Raw genomic sequence first — 19,792 nt, forward strand, 5'->3', positions numbered from 1 at the left:
GAATTTCTGAAGACTGGAACTCACACTTCTTCACGTCCCTCCTGATACACAACACAATATTACATAAATGCCACTGGGCCAGAAAATATTTTGGCAATAAATGAATAAATAAACTTAGAGAAGAAAAATTTTCTAATATGGTTGATCTCAAACCTATCCTTCAATGCCCTTTTATTTCTCTCAATGACTGTTACCCACCCAGTAGCCATCTGACTCCCCAAGTCAGAAACAAAACACCCCATGCACAATCAACCAGCAAATCTTGCTGCTTCTACCTCCAGAAAGTCTGTTGAGTCAACCTCTCTCCATCCTTACTGCTACTGCCCCAGATGCTATAATACCCTTTTTGCTTCCCACCACCGGCTTCAATCTAACTCTGTTGTGATAAGAGGTTTTTCTCTAAAACACCAGGAAGGAAGCCAGAGAGTGAATTGGGGGTCATATTCACTCTTACAACAACTCACTCTTTGGAGAATGACCTCAATCCTTTTTGAGGGCAGTACCCCCAAATGATTTCACTCTAAGCTCTACCTCTTAAAGGTCCTACCACCTGTAAACACTGCTGCAGTGAGGTCCAAGCTCTCCACACATGAACCCCTAGAGGACATGCTCAAACCACATCCAAACCATAGCATCTGGGTTAGGTACCTGTCCTTGGTTTTGCACTGCAACCTGTGCTCTCCCCATCACAGAATTTGCAGCATGTCATACACTGAACTTCCTCTTTGTTTGTGTATTTATCCCACCAGATGATAAATTGGGCCAAGGCAGAGATTCTAACTAATGTTTTTTCCACAGTCTCTCTGATACTAAGTATGATGTCCAGTTCACAACTGTATCCAATGCAAACTTACTGCATGAAGCAAACAAAAGGACAGAGTCCTTAAGACAGACCAAGAGAAAGAAATTAGGATGAAGATGGGAACAGAATAATTTCATGAAGCTCACAATTAGCCACACTTAATGGCATTCAGAATCATCATTCGGGTCAATAAACTGAGTATCCTGCCAGGGCTTGACATTTTCTTAAACACAAATAGATAAAGCTTGTCTCACCGGTTTATAAACAGTTCAATTTGATTTCATCCAAACAAGCAAACAGACTGATGTTACCACCACAAGATATAACAAGCCCTGGGGGTGAATACTCCAGTGACAGCCATTTCAAACCTGTTTATTTATATGGTCAAAACTAGTTCAGCAGCTTCATGAAAACAATAGAAGTGATAACCAAAAGGGAAAAGCTCTGTAAGTTCAAGCTCCCAGGAAGAGAAAAGACAACCAAAAATTGTAAATGGGATAAACAGGCAGACATAGGTGAAAACACACAAGCCAGGACACAGGGTGAGAATAAGGCAGCTTTAAGTTGAGGATGCCAGACTGTGAAAGAGGTGCACAAACCCCTAGCCCCCCAGGGAGGATACACAGGTACAACGGGAGGGAGGACTGCTGGGCCCAGGGAATCCCACCCAAGAGTATGACTATACATATGAGGACAGATCAGACACCCCACACCACATACGCTTCACTGCCATATTTTCATCTGGTTATTCAGAGAAACTACAGTCACAGGAATAAGTTTAAAAAGCTTTCATAAAATAATTTCTGTCCATAAAGTAAATCTACGTTAGTGAAAGGATCTATTTCAGGAAGAGGGCTGCTCAGAGACAATTTTTATTACCTGAGACACTGCTGATCTGCACACAAGACAGTCTTTATTCACTATATAATTTCTCCTCTCACCTTGCTATATTTGTTCCCATCTCCCCAGAATCCCTGATCCCTGTTCCTCTCTGGAGCTTGGGAAACTTCATAAGTTTCGGTCATCTGGCCCAGTCTCATATTTTGTGGGACTCTCCTATGTATATGCACATAATTAAAATAGCATTTGTCCTGCTAATCTGTCTTATGTAAATTTAATTCATAACCCAGTCAAAGAACCTAGATTGGCCATAAACAGAAAAAGTTAAAATGCCAGAAGTATATGCTTCATAACAAAAGCATTATTATGATGAAAATAATTATGCAATGAAAAAAACAAAGAATTTGCAAAATGTGTTAAGGAAAAAAAAGGTATATTCACCCCTAGTCCCTATATAAATATACATCCCACATCATTCTCAATCATCCCAGGAACCAAGATCAATGGAGCAACTCACAAAGATATAAAAGGAAAAAACTAGAGAAGGCAAACAAAACCCCGCAGGCTCGAGGAACTGCTGGGCAACAGCAGCAAAGGCATAGGCGATGCCCAGCTTTGAAAAGGACAGGACTTATTCACAGGCCATGGAGCAAACACTATAAATCTAGTCATTAGATGGAAACAATGGCTAAAGGCAAAAACCTAGAGCTTTTCAGTTGGTGTTTCAAATAGAAACCAAATAAACTATTAAAACGGAGCAACTCCCTAGATTTAGGCTAATAAAACCAACTCAGAGGACAGAAATCAGCAAAAGGGCCTGTCTCCTTGCCACACTGATTGCTGATAAAATAGCAAGCTCATCTTAAGAAAAACAACATCCTCCAAGTGGAAACAAACTTACAAAGGAAGACAAAGCACACACAAGCATTTCAAAGGATATGATCAAATGCAAAATAAAAAAAATAGAAACAACTCATAAAAGAGAAATTTGGCTTTGGAACCTCTCCAGGAGGAACATCTCTGACTCTGTTCTTGGAATCCTATCCATACCTCTGACTAGGCAACACCATCACATATTCCCCAGAGCAGCAATGAGTAAAAGAAGGAGTGAATAACAATTACATAAGAATGTTCTTTTAAATGAAATGAAATGAAACTGAAAAGAATGATTAGAAAGAAATCAGGAGTCTCACAGTCAGAATCTCATACTCAACAAAGCCCTTGGGCTAGAGACATAGCTCAGGAGTAAAGAGCATCGCACACAAGGTCCTAGGTTTCAACCCTAGCAATAAAAAAGCAAACGAAAAACCAAGCCCTTGTACCCAAGCAGTGGTTCTACCAGGAAGTCCCTTTATTCAGCTACAGGCAAACCATGTAGGAAGCCCAGGAAAGGATCTGCCCCAGGGTCTCTAAGTGCTGACAGATTAGCTATCCTCCCAGTCTCTTCATTTCCCTTCTAATCCTCTGCAGACGACAGAGAAATTGCTGGACTTGGTGAATGCTTTTGTAACCCTTCCCTTTCAGAAGCTGCTCTCAAGATGGGGAATTTCCAAATGGCTAAACTGGCTATCACAATACCATATCCAGAGAGGGAGTGAAAGGTTTTAGTTCTGGAAGTGCTCCGCCATTTGCCAAGGAAGTCACTGGTCCAGAAGCAGTCCTAGAAACATATTTGCACTCACTTCACTGGTAGCTGTTAATTTTGATACAGGTTCTTGCTAAATTGCTGAGGCTAGCCTCAAACTTTGTAATCCTCCAGCCTCAGCCTCCAAGTCACAGGGATTACAGGTAAACACCACTGCACCCAGAGAAAACATGCATCTCTTAAACGCCTCATGTGTGCAGGTTTCTATTTAGGCAGTTTCTATGGATTTGTTTTCACACCAGAAATTATTTCTTAGAAAATGCTTCTTGCTGAAGGGGCTGGGGTTATGGCTCAGTGGTAGAGCACTTGTCTCACATGTGCAAGGCCCTGGGTATTCGATGCTCACCACCACATAGAAAGAAAGAAAGAAAGAGAGAAAGAGAGAGAAAAAGAGAGGAGGAGAGAAAGAGAGAGAAAGGAAGAAAGAAAGAGAGAAAGACAGAAAGAGAGAGAGAAAGAGAGAAAGAGAGAAAGAAAGAAAGAAAGAAAGAAAGAAAGAAAGAAAGAAAGAAAGAAAGAAAGAAAAAAGAAAGAAAGGAAGAAAGAAAGAAAGAAAGAAAGAAAGAAAGAAAGAAAGAAAGAAAGAAAGAAAGAAAGAAAGAAAGGTATTGTGTTCAACTACCAAAAAATATTTAAAAGAAAAAGAAAGAAAGAAAAAAAATGTTTCTTGCTGAAGTCCATTTTCTAAACAGTCTGTTGTATACTTTCTGGAGATGACTGGCAAATTCCTACCTTCCCTTGTGTAAACCTCCTTATTTATTTATTTATTATTTTTACTCATGCTGGGGATTGAACCCAGGGCCTTGGGCATTTGAGGCAAGCACTCTGCCAACTGAGCTATATCCCCAGCCCCACAATCCTCCTTTCTGTATGTTTGTTTCATCCCTGTTCCTCAACTTGGGATGCCTTGTGATCTGCTCTAATCAACAGAAAGCAGCAGAAGTGACACTGTGTTAGTTCTGGCTTAGGACTTAATAAGCATGGCAACTTCCGTGTTTATCCTCTTAAAGCCTGGTCAGTCCCCAGTCACTGATGCCCGCAATTCCAGTTGCAGCCACATAAGTTTGAAGTCATCTTGGTCTTTCCAACCTTGGTTGAGGTCTCAAATGAATGCAGCTTCTGAGTGATTCCATAGGACATCATACAGTGAAGAAACCACCACCACCCCCAGCTGAATCTAGTCAGCCAAGAAAAATATAGAAATCATAAATTGTTGCTATTTTAAGCCATTAAACTCAGGGACGGTTTGTTATGCAGCAATATGTAAGTGAAATAGTCATAAAACTGAAAGCATTGTGTTAAACTTCAGGGAAAAGTAATAATAAATAAAAGAAAAGCTGATAATAAGGAACACAACTCCAGAGGCCAGCAGTCAATGGTATGAAAATCAAGGTGTCAGCATGACACCTCTGGAGGCTCTACTGGAGAATCTTATCTTTACCTCTTCTAGCTTCTAGTATCTGCCAGCACTTTTTGGCTTATAGCTATGTTAATCAGATTTCATTTCCTGAACAAAAACCTAACCAGAACAACTTACAGGAGAAAACATTTATTTTTGGCTTATGGTTTCAAAGTTTTAGTCCACAGTCAACTCAATCGTTCTGAGCCCAAGGTGAGGAAGAGTATTATGGCAGAGAGGTGTAGCAGAAGGACACTGCTCAGCTGATGGCAGCCAGAAAGCAGGGAGAGAGCAGGAGCCAGGGACAGAATACATAATCCCTATAGGCACACCTCTAGTGACCCACCCTCTCCAACTTTACCTGCCTTTAGCTACCACCTAGTAACCCATTCAAATGATTAATCCATTGATTAGCTCACAACTCTCATAATCTGATCATTTTACCTCTGAACATTCCAGGATCACGAGCTTTTGGGGAACACCTCATATCCAAACCATAAGAAGTCGCATTGTTTCAATCTCTGCCTCTGCAATCATGCCATTTTTTCCTCTTCTCTCTCTGAAGACTCCCTCTACCTCATGTCTACAAGTGATTACATTAGGGCCCATCCAAATTATACAAAAGAGTCACCTGCTATGGCTTGGATATAGTTTTAAAATATTACCCTCCAAAGGTTCACGTGTTGGAGATTTGGTCCCAATGTGGCAAGGTGGGAGCTGAGAGACACTATTTAAGAGGTGGGGGCTCTAATGGAAGGTCCTAAGGATATTAATATTAAGTAGCTGCTCCCAGAATTCATAAAACCCTGAACTCTCCCGAGAGTTGTTATAAGAGCAAGCCCAATCTCTAGACCCCTAATCACTCTCTGGCTTCCTGTTTGGTGATGTGATATCTGGCTCCCACACATGTTCCCTACCATTTCATGCTGTCCACGATTAAGCCCTCATCAGAAGCGGAACCAACTGGACCACCTGAACTTGGACTTTCAGCCTCCCAAATATTAGTCTGCCTTAGGTATTTCTTTGTAGTAACAAAAAAAAATAGACTAATACATCACCCTATCTCAAGGCCCTTAAGTTAGTTACATTAACAAACACCCCACTCCATCTATTCCATACAAGGTAACGTTTACAGGTTCCAGGAATTAAGACTTGGTCTCTTTAGGGGCCATTACTCTGCCTGTCACAACTGCTCAGACAAGAGTTAAGCACAAGAATGAACATACTAGTTTAGTCCAAGGGTGTTGTTTTCTAAAGCTTTAAAGCAATAGACTACTTTACTCAAATATAATCCCAATAGTTAAAAACAAAAATGAAATAATAAAAAAATAAAAATAAAAAATAAAACTCTTTAAAAAAATGAAGAGAGGATTCTGGGAAGATAGCTAAGTAAGAAACACCAGGAACTTGTTTCCTCAGACAACAAATGCACTGGCAGAATGTATCAAATGTAAGTATTTTGAAACTCTGGAGTCAACCTTAAGATTTGGAGAGTAGTAAATTTTGGCCAATTTCAGTTCACAGCATTGTAGCACCTGCCTATGCACCAGTCTCACGACAGGTAACTACAGATCTTCTCTGGGAGAGCCTGCACAAATTTATAGGACAAGAAGAACTCTGTCCAAAAATTGAGGATCTACATACTGATTACTGACAGATACAACTCTGATTTTAGAGACACAAACTCATGGGCAGGCAGCCATTGTTGGAATCCTCCCCCAAGTTCCTCCTCCTCTGATTGAAGAAAAATCTAGGAGATTTAATGAGCCAGAGACCTTTTTCTTTCTTTTATTAACCTACCCATTCATTTTTTCTACCCATTCATTTTTTACTTCTTACCCTATTGAAAGTCAGACATTTTAAAAAAAAGCAACTACATATACAAGGAAATTTAGAAAGTCACCACACACATCCAATAAAAGGTGCAGGTTGAAAAAGAACTGAAAAGAACTTAAACTTATACTTCAGGCTAATCTCCAGCACAGCAACAATAAAAAAAAATCAACACATTCTGGAGAAGAGATAGAATCTGATTTCTAGAGCTACATTATTAGATTTAAATGTCCAGATTTAAAAAAAGAAAAATCCCAAGAAACAGGAGAGTGTGGCCCATTCAAAGGAAAACAACATCATCACAACAGAAACTTTCCCTGAGAAAGACCATATAGATGGTGGGTTTGCTAGAAAAACCTTAAAACCACTGACTTAAAGATACTCAAAGAAGGGCTGGAACTGTAGCTCACAGGCAGACTACTTGCCTAGCATGTGTGATGCACTGGCTTCGATCCTAAGCACCACATAAAAATAAATAAAGGCATTCTATCCATCTACAACTACAAAAAAAAATTTAAAAAGATGCTCAAAGAATCAGTTTATCCTGCTAAGCGAATTAAGCCAATCCTCAAAAAATCAAAGGCTAAATCTACTCTCTGATAAGTGGATGCTGATCCATATGGGGGTATGTAAAAAATGGAGAAACTTTGGGTAAAGAGAAGGGAAGGGAGGGTGGGAAGGAAATATGGGGGTGGGAAAGATGGTAGAATGGGATGGACTTTATTATCCTAGGTACATGTGACAATACATCATATATATATATATGTATATATATGATGTGAATATATATATATATAAAACATATATATGATGTGATAATATATCATGTACAATCAAAAAACTGAAAGTTGTGCTGCAATTGTGTACAATGCATTCTATACAATCAAAATGCATTCTGCTGTCATATATACCTAATGAAAATAAATATATTTTAAAAAATCTTAAAAGGACTGGGAATGTGGCTCAAAAAATAAAAAGATGCTCCAAGAATTAAAGGAAGATATGAGCAAAGACAAGAAAATGATACACTAACAAAATGGAAATATTAACTAAGTTATAGTAACCAAAATGAAAAATACATTACAGGGATTCAAAGACATATTTGAATAGGAGGAAGAAAGATCAATGAAACTGAAGTTATGACAATTGAAAGTATTAAGTCTGAGAAGCAAAAAGAAAAAAGATTGATCTTCAAAATTAAAAAAAAAAAATACTGATGCACAAAATTTCAAAATCTGGGTATCTTACTCAATACTGTTCTAACAAACAAAACCATCCAAGTAAACAAATGGATGTCCCCAGTCTTCAACTTTTACTTCTCATCCAGCTACAGTGTATCATCCATGCAGCCGTCAAAATTATTATACTAAACAAAGCTAATCCTGTTATACCTGTGCTTTGAAATACTTTCTTTGCTCTCAGCTGGCTAACAAGGTCCTCTGTTCACCTCGGGCTGTCCCTCCTTGCATTGTGCACACCTCATCCCCAGGCTTTTACACAGAAGCGGTCACCCCCACCTTCACTCTCTCCCAGGCAAACATTTCATGGCCTTCCTCTCTGCCATTATCTACTTCTTTCTCTGGGTGTTTTCCTTGATGCCCCAGACCATTCCCATGTGCTCTAACATACATTCCCACATGCTCTCATGGCAACACTTAAATCCTTCCTTGAAGACCTTCATTCACACATTTGACAAATACTGAGCTTCTGCTCTGTCAGACCCGGCCCTTGGTGCTTGAGATACGACAGGGAATAAGACAAAGAACTCCTCCCCATGGAGCTGATGACATTCTAGTAAGAGGAAGCAGACTAGAAATTAACGTCAAAATAATAGCAAAGAAGTAGAATATTTGGTGATTGCTCATCATTATATCCCAGGAACCCAGGACAATGCCTCGCTCCTAGCCAGTGCTCAAAAAATACTTACTGAATGAATAAATACAGCAGTGTGAAAAGATGCTATGTGAATGTGAAGTATTGTCTTCTGCCTATGAAAACCTCTTCTCAGAGTCTGGTCTAAGCTTTCAGAGGCCTAAAGCATGTTGTGTTAGTCATACCAGGCCATTCACTACTTAGACTTGGTTTTACAGTTGGCAAAAGTCATAATTTTACCAGTAATTTTCAGATCAAATGAGTTAAGCACTGAAGTCTCGAAAGTCCCAACTTGGCATACTGTTTATCTTCCTCAAACTCAAAACACAAAATTAAAAGAAAGCCAGTTCCTTATATGGTTTGGACACCAGAATGCTGGCTTCGTGCTATATATAAAAGGTTAATACTGGAAAAGTCAATAACTACCATGAACAAGGACCCTGTCATATCACTGTCATGGCCTAATCCTACCTAAGTTATCACCTGCTGAAGTAAATTAAAGTCAAGAAAGTAAACATTTAATGAATATTCACTTGCCTTTGATCCAAGAAAGTCTTAGAAATAAGCTTTCCTTTAATTAAAAATAAAAATAACCCAGAAAGCTGAAATAAGATCTGAGGAACACTCAACACAGGTCAGCCAGTCAGCATAAGTAAGAGTTGGCAGTGCCCAGGTGAAACTGCTCCAGGATGTGACTGTAACACCATTCTGTTCATGCAAAAATTTGGAAAACAGATTTTCTGGGCAGAACTGGGGCCTAACATCTCCACTACCAAGCTCAAAGCCAAAAAATAAACCTGGTACAAAGGTACCCGTGGTTCTGAAAATAGCTCACTATCTTTACAGACAGCAAATACATCAAGCCTTGGGACTGAGACACGCACCAATCCATCAACCAATTGACAAGCCAGTATTATGTACTATGCTAAGTGCTCTGAAGCATAGTCACACATATAAGAAAGACATAATTCTAGGCCTTAAGGAACTTTAAATCAAGTTTAAAAAATAAGACAGAAATGAATGGAAAAACAAAAAAAAATGCAAACCAGATTGAAAGGCTGGCATTCTAAGAGCCAGAGAAGTGGTAGATTGTTGCTCTGGAGGCCAAATCAATTGGGGAGAGCCCAAAGAGGGACGCTCAGCAAGGCTGGTTTCACAAGGAGTGGGACTCACCAGAATGTTTGCAGACTGAGAAAAGCAGAGAAGAGCCCTACACTGTTCTAGGTGCCCTTCAGTCTTGAAGGACAGATGGGAATCACCTCTCCCTGGGCCATGCGAGGCTGAAGGAGGAAGAAGAGAATGTGTGGAGAAGGAAGAGACTGACAGACTGCTAAGGCAGAGATGTGTAAGGCAGCCATGGAAGGTGGAGAAGGCTACAGCAAAAGGCTCTGGTGTAGAGCAGGCCAGACTGTGGAGACCTCAAACTCCAAACTAATGAATTATTTCCAATTACTGGTAAGACACTTGATGATGTGGCCCAGAAGTATCACAATGAACTGTGTTTGGGTCTTCCCCCTAAACAGTTTCATGTAAGTCTACACTGTCCACACAAAAGAAGTAGAGCAAATTTTTTTTAATGTGTTAAAAGTTGAAAAACCAACATATTTTCATAGATATTTAAATAAAGTCATATCACTGTGACTAAGTTTTAGATCATGCAGTAAATCATACATATCTGAATAAGAGCTATAACTACTGAAAGATCCATTTTAAACAGCACTAAAAAATGACTTCTGAAAGGCAAATCTAATCCTCCTACATCTACTCCATCACTTCACCCTCCCCCACAAACCTGACTAGGGTCTTTATTTTCCTTTAAGCATTACAGGTTTCTTTATGTACCTGGAAGGAAAAGCTGTTAGTCATCAGTCTGGATGGTGTGGGTTAATAGGGTCTTTGTTCAGAAAATTTAATTATAGGTTTGAACCTTGGATGAATGCAAAAGGAAAACACTGGAGGGGACTCTCAGCTAATCTGCCAACTAAGTGGACCCATGCGACTTCAGGAGCATCCCTGGGTGCATTGTAGAGGCAGTTTCTTTCCTGTTGTCTGTAGCATGGCCTGCCCTAGTTTACTCCTAATTTGCTTCTCTGGCCTGATCTCTGACTGTCCTACAACAACCATTTCTGACAAAGGGCTCTGCAACCAAAGGCCCAAAGATGCTAAACCATAATTTTGGCAGTTTTATACCCTTTAGAGTTTTATATACCCTTCTGCCTCAATGCAGGCACCACAACTAAGACTGTGCTCCTGTGCACTGGCTCCAGGCAACCTCAGAGCTTTCCCACCTTTGACCCCAAAGGCTTTGCAGAGGAAACAAGAGTTTAAAACCTGGCTTTAACATACCTCTACATTCACCAAATACTTTGACTCTGGCAAGTGATTATCTGAGGAAAGCTGCTGAACCAAGGGTATTTGGGGCTGCATTTTATACTTTGTTATCCTAGAGATACCAGTATTTAAAAAATATGAACTAGAAACAAAATAAAATGCAATAACTGTTAAAAGACTAGAGTTTGAAAGTTTTCTGAGCAAGAAAGGAGAAAACTGATTAATAAAAAACCTGCTTTTTACTTCCACAGGAAATCTAAAATTGATGCCAGTATTACAAAAGGATAAAAGTGCTGACCAAAAAATGTCAGCGAAATCAACAGAAAATGCATAAAGAGAACCTCCCAAAGTAGTGGAGCTCTGAATGCCTGGAAATCTCGTTTCCTCCTAAAGCTCAGTTAAGTGATGATAAAATTCCTAGTTTAAAAAAAAAAGTAAGGGAAACTGTTTTAATCAAACTAAAATAATCAAATTAACATGTCCAAACATTCAGATTCCTAAAGAAAAGTAATATGTGAATATAATGCATAGGAATTGTTAGGGCTACAATTAATTGAAAGGTGAATAGGTTATTCTGGAACCAAGAACTCTGGTTTCTCTTTATTTCCATCATTCTTTCATTCACTGACTAATATGTATGACATTCTGAAGGATTAAAAAAAATTGAATCAAGCATTCAATACCCTCAAGTGCTGGGGAAGTCAAAAATCAAAATCTTAAAACAACTAATCCAAAGCTCTCCTGTTTTGAAACCTCCCTTAAACATTAAAAGGCATTTCCAGTTCAAAATGCAAAGGTAATGATTCCCACTGAGCAATGATTATTTGGATAGAGACATGTGGTAAACATTTCCTAGGGAAATGAAAAAAGGTCAAAGGTAAAAGACAACTGAGAAGAGCTGCAACATCTCGGCAAGTTACAAATTTAAGGGGTAAGGGACACACACAACCTCCATCCATTAGAAGCTGAGATTTAAAAGAAAAGCTGAGGCTTCTCTGGGGTGAATATCATGACATCTGTTCTCTTCTCATAATAGCAACTAAGTTGATTTAAGAAAATATTCTCTCTCTCTTTTCTAGAGCTGTTGGTTCATAATTACATGATTTTTCTTGAGCTTTGGTTTCCTTAAGATGTGTTTATTCTGCACATCTGCTCTCCCCATACCTGATTACACAAAGGTATCATAAAGAGCAAACCAACAGGTATAAAGAGACCAGCCCTCAAAACAGATAAAAGCAAACAGCCCATGGAGTCCTTTGGAAATCTTGGCTGGCAGCTCTTGGAAATAAAAGTGCTTCTAAAGCAGAAAGCATTAAACTACCGTATTTATATAGGGCGTGATTGACAGGTCAGTTATTAACTTCATAAAAACACAGGCAATGTTAACTAGCAAGAATGTTTGTTCTAGCTGTTCTATCTGAAGGAAAATGAAATCCAAGATAGAATGACTTGTTCTCTGTTTCTTTTAAGTATTTATTTTAGAACCGTGCAGTATAAAAGAATGTTTTTTCAAGTCAGTGAACTTAAGCTATTTTGCTTACTGTTCTGGAATTTAAGTATGCTGTTATAATTCTTTAGAAAACAAATGTTACATTTACTAAAGTCAAATTCCAATGGTGCACCATGATCTTTTCAAGCCCTCAACAATTTTTTACTCTTCTGAGTTACTAAAACTAAAGAAATTTACATTAATTCATCTTTCTTCCAGTAACTAATGTGTATCAAATCAGGGAATCAAAGTGCAGGCAGACTTCCTCCCAGTGCTCTGGATGCAAGCATGTGTTCCTTGAACTGCTTATGGCAACAGACCTAAAATCTGCCAAAAGGAGAAAAGAATCAAGGGTCTGTATTTTATTAATATTATTTTGAGGGCTTATTTTTATCTATACATTCTATCATGTGTGATCACTTATTGCAATATTACAAGGCAGTATATTTTATTTTAAAAATTCTCTCAGAAAATAATGTCAGCTGCAGGTAAATATACAGTCAGGAAATCCTGTAGAAGAACTCAAGTTCATTTCTGCAAGCAATAACTTTTATCTTGAAACTTACTTAACATGGTTAGCGCCCACACCCATCCCAGTGGGTACTGACAAAAAAAAAATAATAAAATGTCAGCTAACTTAAAAAAATGTTTCTCCAATTTGAAAAGTGACTTCTCTAGTAGTTGTTTTGAGCAACTATATAGCAAGGAAGTATACAAAACTTCTATTTACCCAGTCTATGCTCTTATTCATTTATATGATGATTTTTTTAAAGTAACAAGGAAAAGGTAGAAGGAAAAGTTAGAAGGAAAAACAAGGTTTTGCTTTTTAGAATCATTCAACAAATACTTTTAAGATTGGAGTTACATAAATTTGGCATTTCCTAGCCAAATAAATGCTTATGAAGTGGACTGGTGTTTATGTGCATGTTTGTTTATGTGTGTTTAATATTCTCAAGCCTCAGAGTTTTTCCATGTAAACAAAAGTTTTGTTAAATGCCTCTTGAATTAAATTTAAAAGGCTATTTGTTATCAAAATGTTTCGCTCATAGTAAAGGCTGTCATCATATGAGCTGCACACTAAACACAAGAGCAAACCCCAAATCCCAGAAAAACTATCCGTGCTCATCAGTACATTTAATGCAGCACAATCCTGATTCCTCCAGAGTTCCTACAAACAACAGTCCTTCAGAACACAGAATTCTTATGAAATAAATGCTCAATCTTAGAACATGCCCTGGCCTCCTCCACTACCCACACATCCCCGCCCCTCCTGCAGGACTATATTTTCAAACTAGAATATTTGTTTTGACACACTTCTGCTTGCTTAATTCTCTGGCAAAGGATTTCTTGTGCACTCCTAGCCAGTAATGAACGTTTTGCCAGAAAATATGCAACTCTTAGCATGACAAGAATAAGGGGGTAAAAAACCCTTCCATCGAGACTTCCAGAATTGAAGATAAAAGCAGGTACACTGGATGAAGAGAACCCTTTCCCCTAACATTATAACTTCCTCTTGTTTTCCCTGCTTCACACCACTGTGAGGAGGAAAACCTTCATTTGGCAGTTTCACATATCTTCTCTACACTATTTAAAGCAAGGAGAAACTATTACTCCAATCTTGCTTTCTAATTAAAGAACTACTTATCCAAATGAAAAATGTAGGTTAGCTAATCCTACTCAGGGAGTAAATCTCCAAAACAATTTCTTAATAACAGTTTATCGAGAAAATTAAAATCCATTGAATTCATTTAATCCAGTGGAATACTTACTTCTCTTTCATTATTTCTCCAGTTACATTTAAGGAACCCAACACTCAAAAAACTTAACAATGCAAGATGGCTCCACCTTTCCCACTGAATTCAGAAGGGCTGGGTGGGAATCACACTGTGCTCCTTGGTGAGCTTAGGGTGTGGGTGAAGCACCTCCTCCATGACTACCCTGAATCTTGAGAGGGCAAATCCACAGAATAGACTTCCTTCATGGGTGGATTCAGGCACTCTGTAACATAATAAAACACAACTGATGGATCTTGAAACAGAAAAGCATATCCCAAACAATTTTAGATTATTGAAATGCTTGTGAGCTGACAGATCCTCTTCCTGCACACATCACTTACTTACTGATGTCTCCTGGCATCTATCCTCACCCCACTGGTGATCTCATTCACTCCTGGTACGATATATCATCTCCACACAGATGACTCCTTCATCTAGCCCAGACTCCACTCACATATCTAACTGCCAAATGGATATGACCCACTCCACATGCCTCAGCATCTCAAAACATAGTTGCAAAACTGAACTTGAAATCTTCCCTCAACAATCTGTTCTTTCTAAATCTTCACCTTTACAAATGGTCCCAAAAACTATCCAAGCCAAAACTCCACTATCTTTCCTCTTCCCTGGTCCCCTCATTTTCCATCAAGTCCTATCAAATCTACTATTATACTCTCTCTTGTAATCAATATCCCTCTCCATCCTCCTTGCCTGCCTCAATTTTCCCCAAAGCACAACTTTCTTTTCTCACCACTTGGTCCATCCAGTTTTCCAAAATGGGTTCTTTAAAACACAGTTCTTTGCAAAATATCCCACAAGAAGAATTCCATGACTCAATATTTTAATGAGTATCACATTAAAGTGCTCAAGAAAGCCTGGGTTGAAGATACACATTCACACCAACCCATCTATGCCACAACTGTTCTCCTGGCTCCCTTTCTCCACACAGTTTTTCTTCATCTAGCTAATCTCTACTCATCTTTCAAGCTCAGACCCTGACTCTTATAGGAAGCCTGTCTGAGAGATACCATTTATCTCCATTTCAAGCTTTTAAATTTCTTCTTGCCATCTCTATACCGTACTATGGTCATGTAGTTTGGAACATATCTACTCTGCTGGATTCTGAGATGCTTAAGAGCAAAGATTTTCCACTTATGTGCCTTTTAATGCTTAGCACATTGTTTGTACACAGGAGTACGTCAATAAACCTACATGAGCAAATGAATGCTAACATGCATTTGCTCATGCCAACTCCTAACTTACTCAATCAAACAAAAGCCCTACAGGTAGTTTCCCAATTCTGTACATGAAGCAACTAAAGGAGAAAAAATGGATAAGTTTCATTATTCCTCTAATATGACACTTTTTTTTATCTCCTGCAGGGTATACATGAGTAATTCTACTCAACTTCTCAGGAAAGAGGACATGATTAAACCACTGGAAAACTGCTTGGCAAAACTCTTGTTACTTTTAGAAATACTATATATTATTGAACAAAAAAAACTTTGATGTAATAGAAAATTAACTGGGTTAGGAGTCACATTTGAATTCAAACACCAGCTCTGCTTCACACTAGGTATGAGGCATGTAGCAAATTAATCATCTAAACTCCAAGTGTGTCATCTAGAATGAGGACAATAATACTTTCCATATTGAACATTCCTATTAGGAATACATAAGATAAGTATAAAAAAGCCCTCTGCAGGCTTTGTTATAAAGTTGGATACGCCAATGCTGTTTCCACCTTGAACAATATAATGGAATGATGTTTACCTCCCCATCTAGCAATATTTATGATTGATTACTATATATTTCTATTTTTACTTCCCTTGATGATAACTAGTCCAAATAACTGGAAAAGTTTTTAAATCTGCATACTGAAAGTTAAGAAACTTTCTACTAAATTGAACCAATCAAAGCACATCTGCTTTGAGGCTTGGAGTATAAACTGGGAAATAAGAAAAACCATTGAGTATTTAATAAAAAGCTCGACAACAGTCTTAAAAATTTCAACAAAATCATGACCAGTACAACTGGCTAGACTATCTACACTGCAGAGACTGTCCACACTCTTCTGTCACTAATGGAATCTTATATAATATAGTCAATGCTCCCAGCCCTACAAACTATGAACAGCTCAGTAGATAAATCTCAATAAGCCTCCACATCAAACAGACTGGAAGAAATCAAAAGACCACTGAGCTAAGCCAGACCAGGCTGATATTTTGGTTTATTGGTTAACTGTTATGCTTGGAAAGGCATAAAGCTTAAATGCAAGGCTTGAGGTGTATGTAAAAAATGCCTGACTTAAGTAGAAATACTGATCAGAGCATCTGTCACTAGTTAAAATATGAGGAGATCTTTACCCGGGATATTTTTTGTTATTTTTATTTTAAATAAATGAAAATAGCCAGTTACACAGTGACTAAACATGAATCATTGTTTCAACTTTTTGAGAATGCTAGGTAATACCAGGTGTAAATGAGGGAGTAACATTGCTGTTAATCCAGGGCATGTGAAAGTTAAAAGGGGAAAGAATCTGGTTTAGTTTATGGCTTCTTGTGGTATTAACTGAAAGGGTAAAGTTTCTAAGCTGGAAGGCTTGAATTAAAATGTAAAAGATTAGGTATTATTGAGTTCCTCGGTTACACCCAGCTTCCTGAGTTAGTTGAGACAACACCCTACTAGCCATTTAGCCTAGGGCCCTATGCAGTTTGTCACAGGGCCCGAACCAATCAGTTTGAATGTGTACCCCGCTTAGGAATGACCAATCACCCCTGCCCGAGCTGTTCCCGCCAATGGATTTGCCAATCACGTCTCAGAGTTGTTGTTCAATTTCCCTGCGCCTCATGATGATTTGTTCTGATGTATGCAAAGCCCACCGCCCTCTCCAAAAAGTGTACTTAAGCTCTGTTTGACCTTTGCTCTGGGCTCTGGGCTGCTCTCCCTCCTTGAGTGAGCACAGAGCCCCAGCGCGCTGGAATGGATCCCTAATAAATCCCCTTTTGTCAATTGCATGGAGTAAGTCTCTTGTGTGGTCTCTCCCTCCGATGATCCGCCGGACCCCCTTTACATTAACCATAGGTTTCTCACAAATTTTTTTTTTTAAAGAGAGAGTGAGAGAGGAGAGAGAGAGAATTTTTTTTAATACTTATTTTTTAGTTCTCGGCAGACACAACATCTTTGTTGATATGTTGTGCTGAGGATCGAACCTGGGCCACACACATGCCAGGCGAGCGCGCTACCACTTGAGCCACATCCCCAGCCCTCTCACAAATACTAATGAATACAACACTTTGAAACACTATATGGAAAAGTGAAATCTGGTGGTATAATCTGGATCTCTTAAACATTTTCTACTGAGTAACTCCGTTGGCTGAATAAGCAACAAAAGCTAACATTTTTTAAAAGGCCCTAGGAGAAAGTTCTCCTAGTAAAGGTCTTATGAAAAGCTGAAAATGAGGTCCTCATCACTGCCTTCCTCTAATTTCCACCACTACCAAAGCTACCCAACTATACTCAGGCAGCATAGTGCATTAGGACATGCAAAGACTTAAAATGCAATCCCTCCCCTTTAGAACCTTGTGTTCACTTGAGAGTACATAACTAATTTACAAGAAAGAGACAGTACACAGCCTCTGGGGTGGTACAGGAGAGTCCTATGGAACAAAAAAAAACAACAAATGCTGAGATGACAATTAAAACAATGGGCACTAAAGGAGAGTTTCCTATATACTAAGCACCAGCCTTAGGCCCTCTACACCAGCCTTAGGCCCTCTTAGCTTTATCACATTTGCTCCTCACAATTCCAGAGGCAGACTCTATTGTCATTCACATTTTATAAGGATGCTGAGACAAAGAAATGGAGGCTCAGGGGACTAAGTCACTTACACCAGAAATCAAATGTAGACATGCCTATTTCTACATTCATCTTCTTTGCCTGCTCCTAGGGCAGAGCCTGAAGAAGGCAGTATGGACTACTACAGAGCTGCAGCCCCAGAGTCTGCTCTCCAGAAAACCAGTTTTAGGAAGACCATTGGGCTGAACCCAAGGATGGAAATCAGCATAGCTTAAGAAGGGAGAGGCAGGCATTTAGGAGCAGAAAAACCATGAACAAAAGCACTCAAAGTAAAAGCTTAACATTCAAAGGAACAATAGAGAGATTAGCTTGATTAGTGTGTGGGTATAAGTTTGGAATGGGAGAAGGTAGTTGGCAGGCTTTAATAAATATTTGTAAGTTTGAATAATGCGAGATAAGGTGAAAAGGGCCTTGAAAGCAAAGCTGAAGAAAATGCAATTAACCAACAAATAACTTGAGCAAATGTTCAGCCTCCCTAGTAATAAAAGCAATGTAAATTGAATCACCAAGGTCTTTTCCTTCTCACATTCCCTGAAATTTGCATTAAAAAAAATACTTCTTTCTGGGACTAGGGTTATGGCTCAATGGTAGAGTGCTCTCCTAGCATGCATGAGGCACTGGTTCCATCCTCAGTACCACATAAATGTGAAACAAAAATATTGTGTCCACCTAAAACTAAAAAATAAATATTTTTTAAAAATGCTTACTCTTAGTACTAGGAAGATTGCACATGCTGGTAAATGTGTTAATTGGTATCAGTTAAAAGAAACTTGGCTATTAGTTTCATGGAATGTTTATATTCTTCAGTCCAGCAATCTCCCTTTCAATAATCATAAAAACATGGACAGGGGCTGGGGTTATGGCTCAGTGGTAGAGTGCTCACCTAACATGTGCGAGGTCCTAGGTTCGATCCTTAGCACCACATAAAGATAAATAAATAAAATAACGGTATTGTATCTAACTACAAACTAAAAAAAACAATTTTTTTTAAAAAAAGAACAAAGATAAAATTCATGAGAGAATATTCCTTGCATCACTATCTATAGTGGGGAAAAATCAGATAAAATGCTCAAGATTGTTGATTAAAATAAAAATAACTCTTTTAAAAAGAAAAAAGGGCAATTAGAGCAATAAACTTTATACTATGTGAAATGGAAAGTGAAACGTGTGACTGGAAGTGAAATGGAACCTGTTTTTTCAAGAAAATTAATTTATTAAGAAATATGACGGGCTGGCGATGTGGCTCAAGAGGTAGCGTGCTCGCCTGGCATGCGTGCAGCTCGGGTTCGATCCTCAGCACCACATACAAAGATGTTGTGTCCACCAAAAACTAAAAATTTTTTTAAAAATTCTGTCTCTCTCACCCCTCCCTCTCTCTCTCTCACTCTCTCTTAAGAAAAAAAAAAGAAATATGACAACTTGTGGGTTGGGGTGTGGCTCAGTGGCAGAGCCCTTGCCTAGCACAAGTGAGGCCTTGGGTTCGATCCTCGGCACCACATAAAAAATAAATAAATTATAAAATAAAGAACTCTGAAAAAAAAAGGAAGAAAGAAAAGAAATATGACAATATGTAAAACCTAACAGTATAGAATGCAACAACAAGTCGTGTCCTGTGACCTAGAAATCACACACAGGAGACTCTACTTGCAGAAAGAGGCTTACACATTAAAACACTTTATAAACAAAGATACACACCAGTCTGTTAATTTTTTTTTAACTAGGAGGATTATAAATTATCAAACAAAAATGAAAAGTGATTCCTACCAGTGAAAAAAGAAGGGTGTGTGTAGAATAACTACAAATACATTTTATAAAAACTAAATACTCATGAATTAAAAAAAAGGTCCAGAAAACACAGCAAAATGACAACTGCAATGCAATAGCCTAGGTGAAGACAATAAAACTGTGTAACTTTTTCATATTTTTCTTAATAAGCACATATTACTT

The 19,792-nt window shown here is 38.5% G+C and overlaps 1 protein-coding gene across 1 annotated transcript in view; it reads right to left on the bottom strand.

Annotated features, from left to right (window-relative positions):
- The window catches only part of LOC144373912 (tRNA (32-2'-O)-methyltransferase regulator THADA-like), a 71,273-nt gene that overhangs the window by 39,076 nt on the left and 12,405 nt on the right, over nt 1-19,792 (bottom strand). The window contains exon 2 of the mRNA XM_078036889.1: nt 13,981-14,209. Coding sequence (XP_077893015.1) covers nt 13,981-13,991 — 11 coding nt within the window. The 5' untranslated portion in view covers nt 13,992-14,209. The remainder of the gene's footprint in view (nt 1-13,980; nt 14,210-19,792) is intronic.

This window comes from Ictidomys tridecemlineatus, unplaced genomic scaffold (assembly GCF_052094955.1).
Source record: "Ictidomys tridecemlineatus isolate mIctTri1 unplaced genomic scaffold, mIctTri1.hap1 Scaffold_521, whole genome shotgun sequence".
NCBI lineage: Eukaryota > Metazoa > Chordata > Mammalia > Rodentia > Sciuridae > Ictidomys > Ictidomys tridecemlineatus.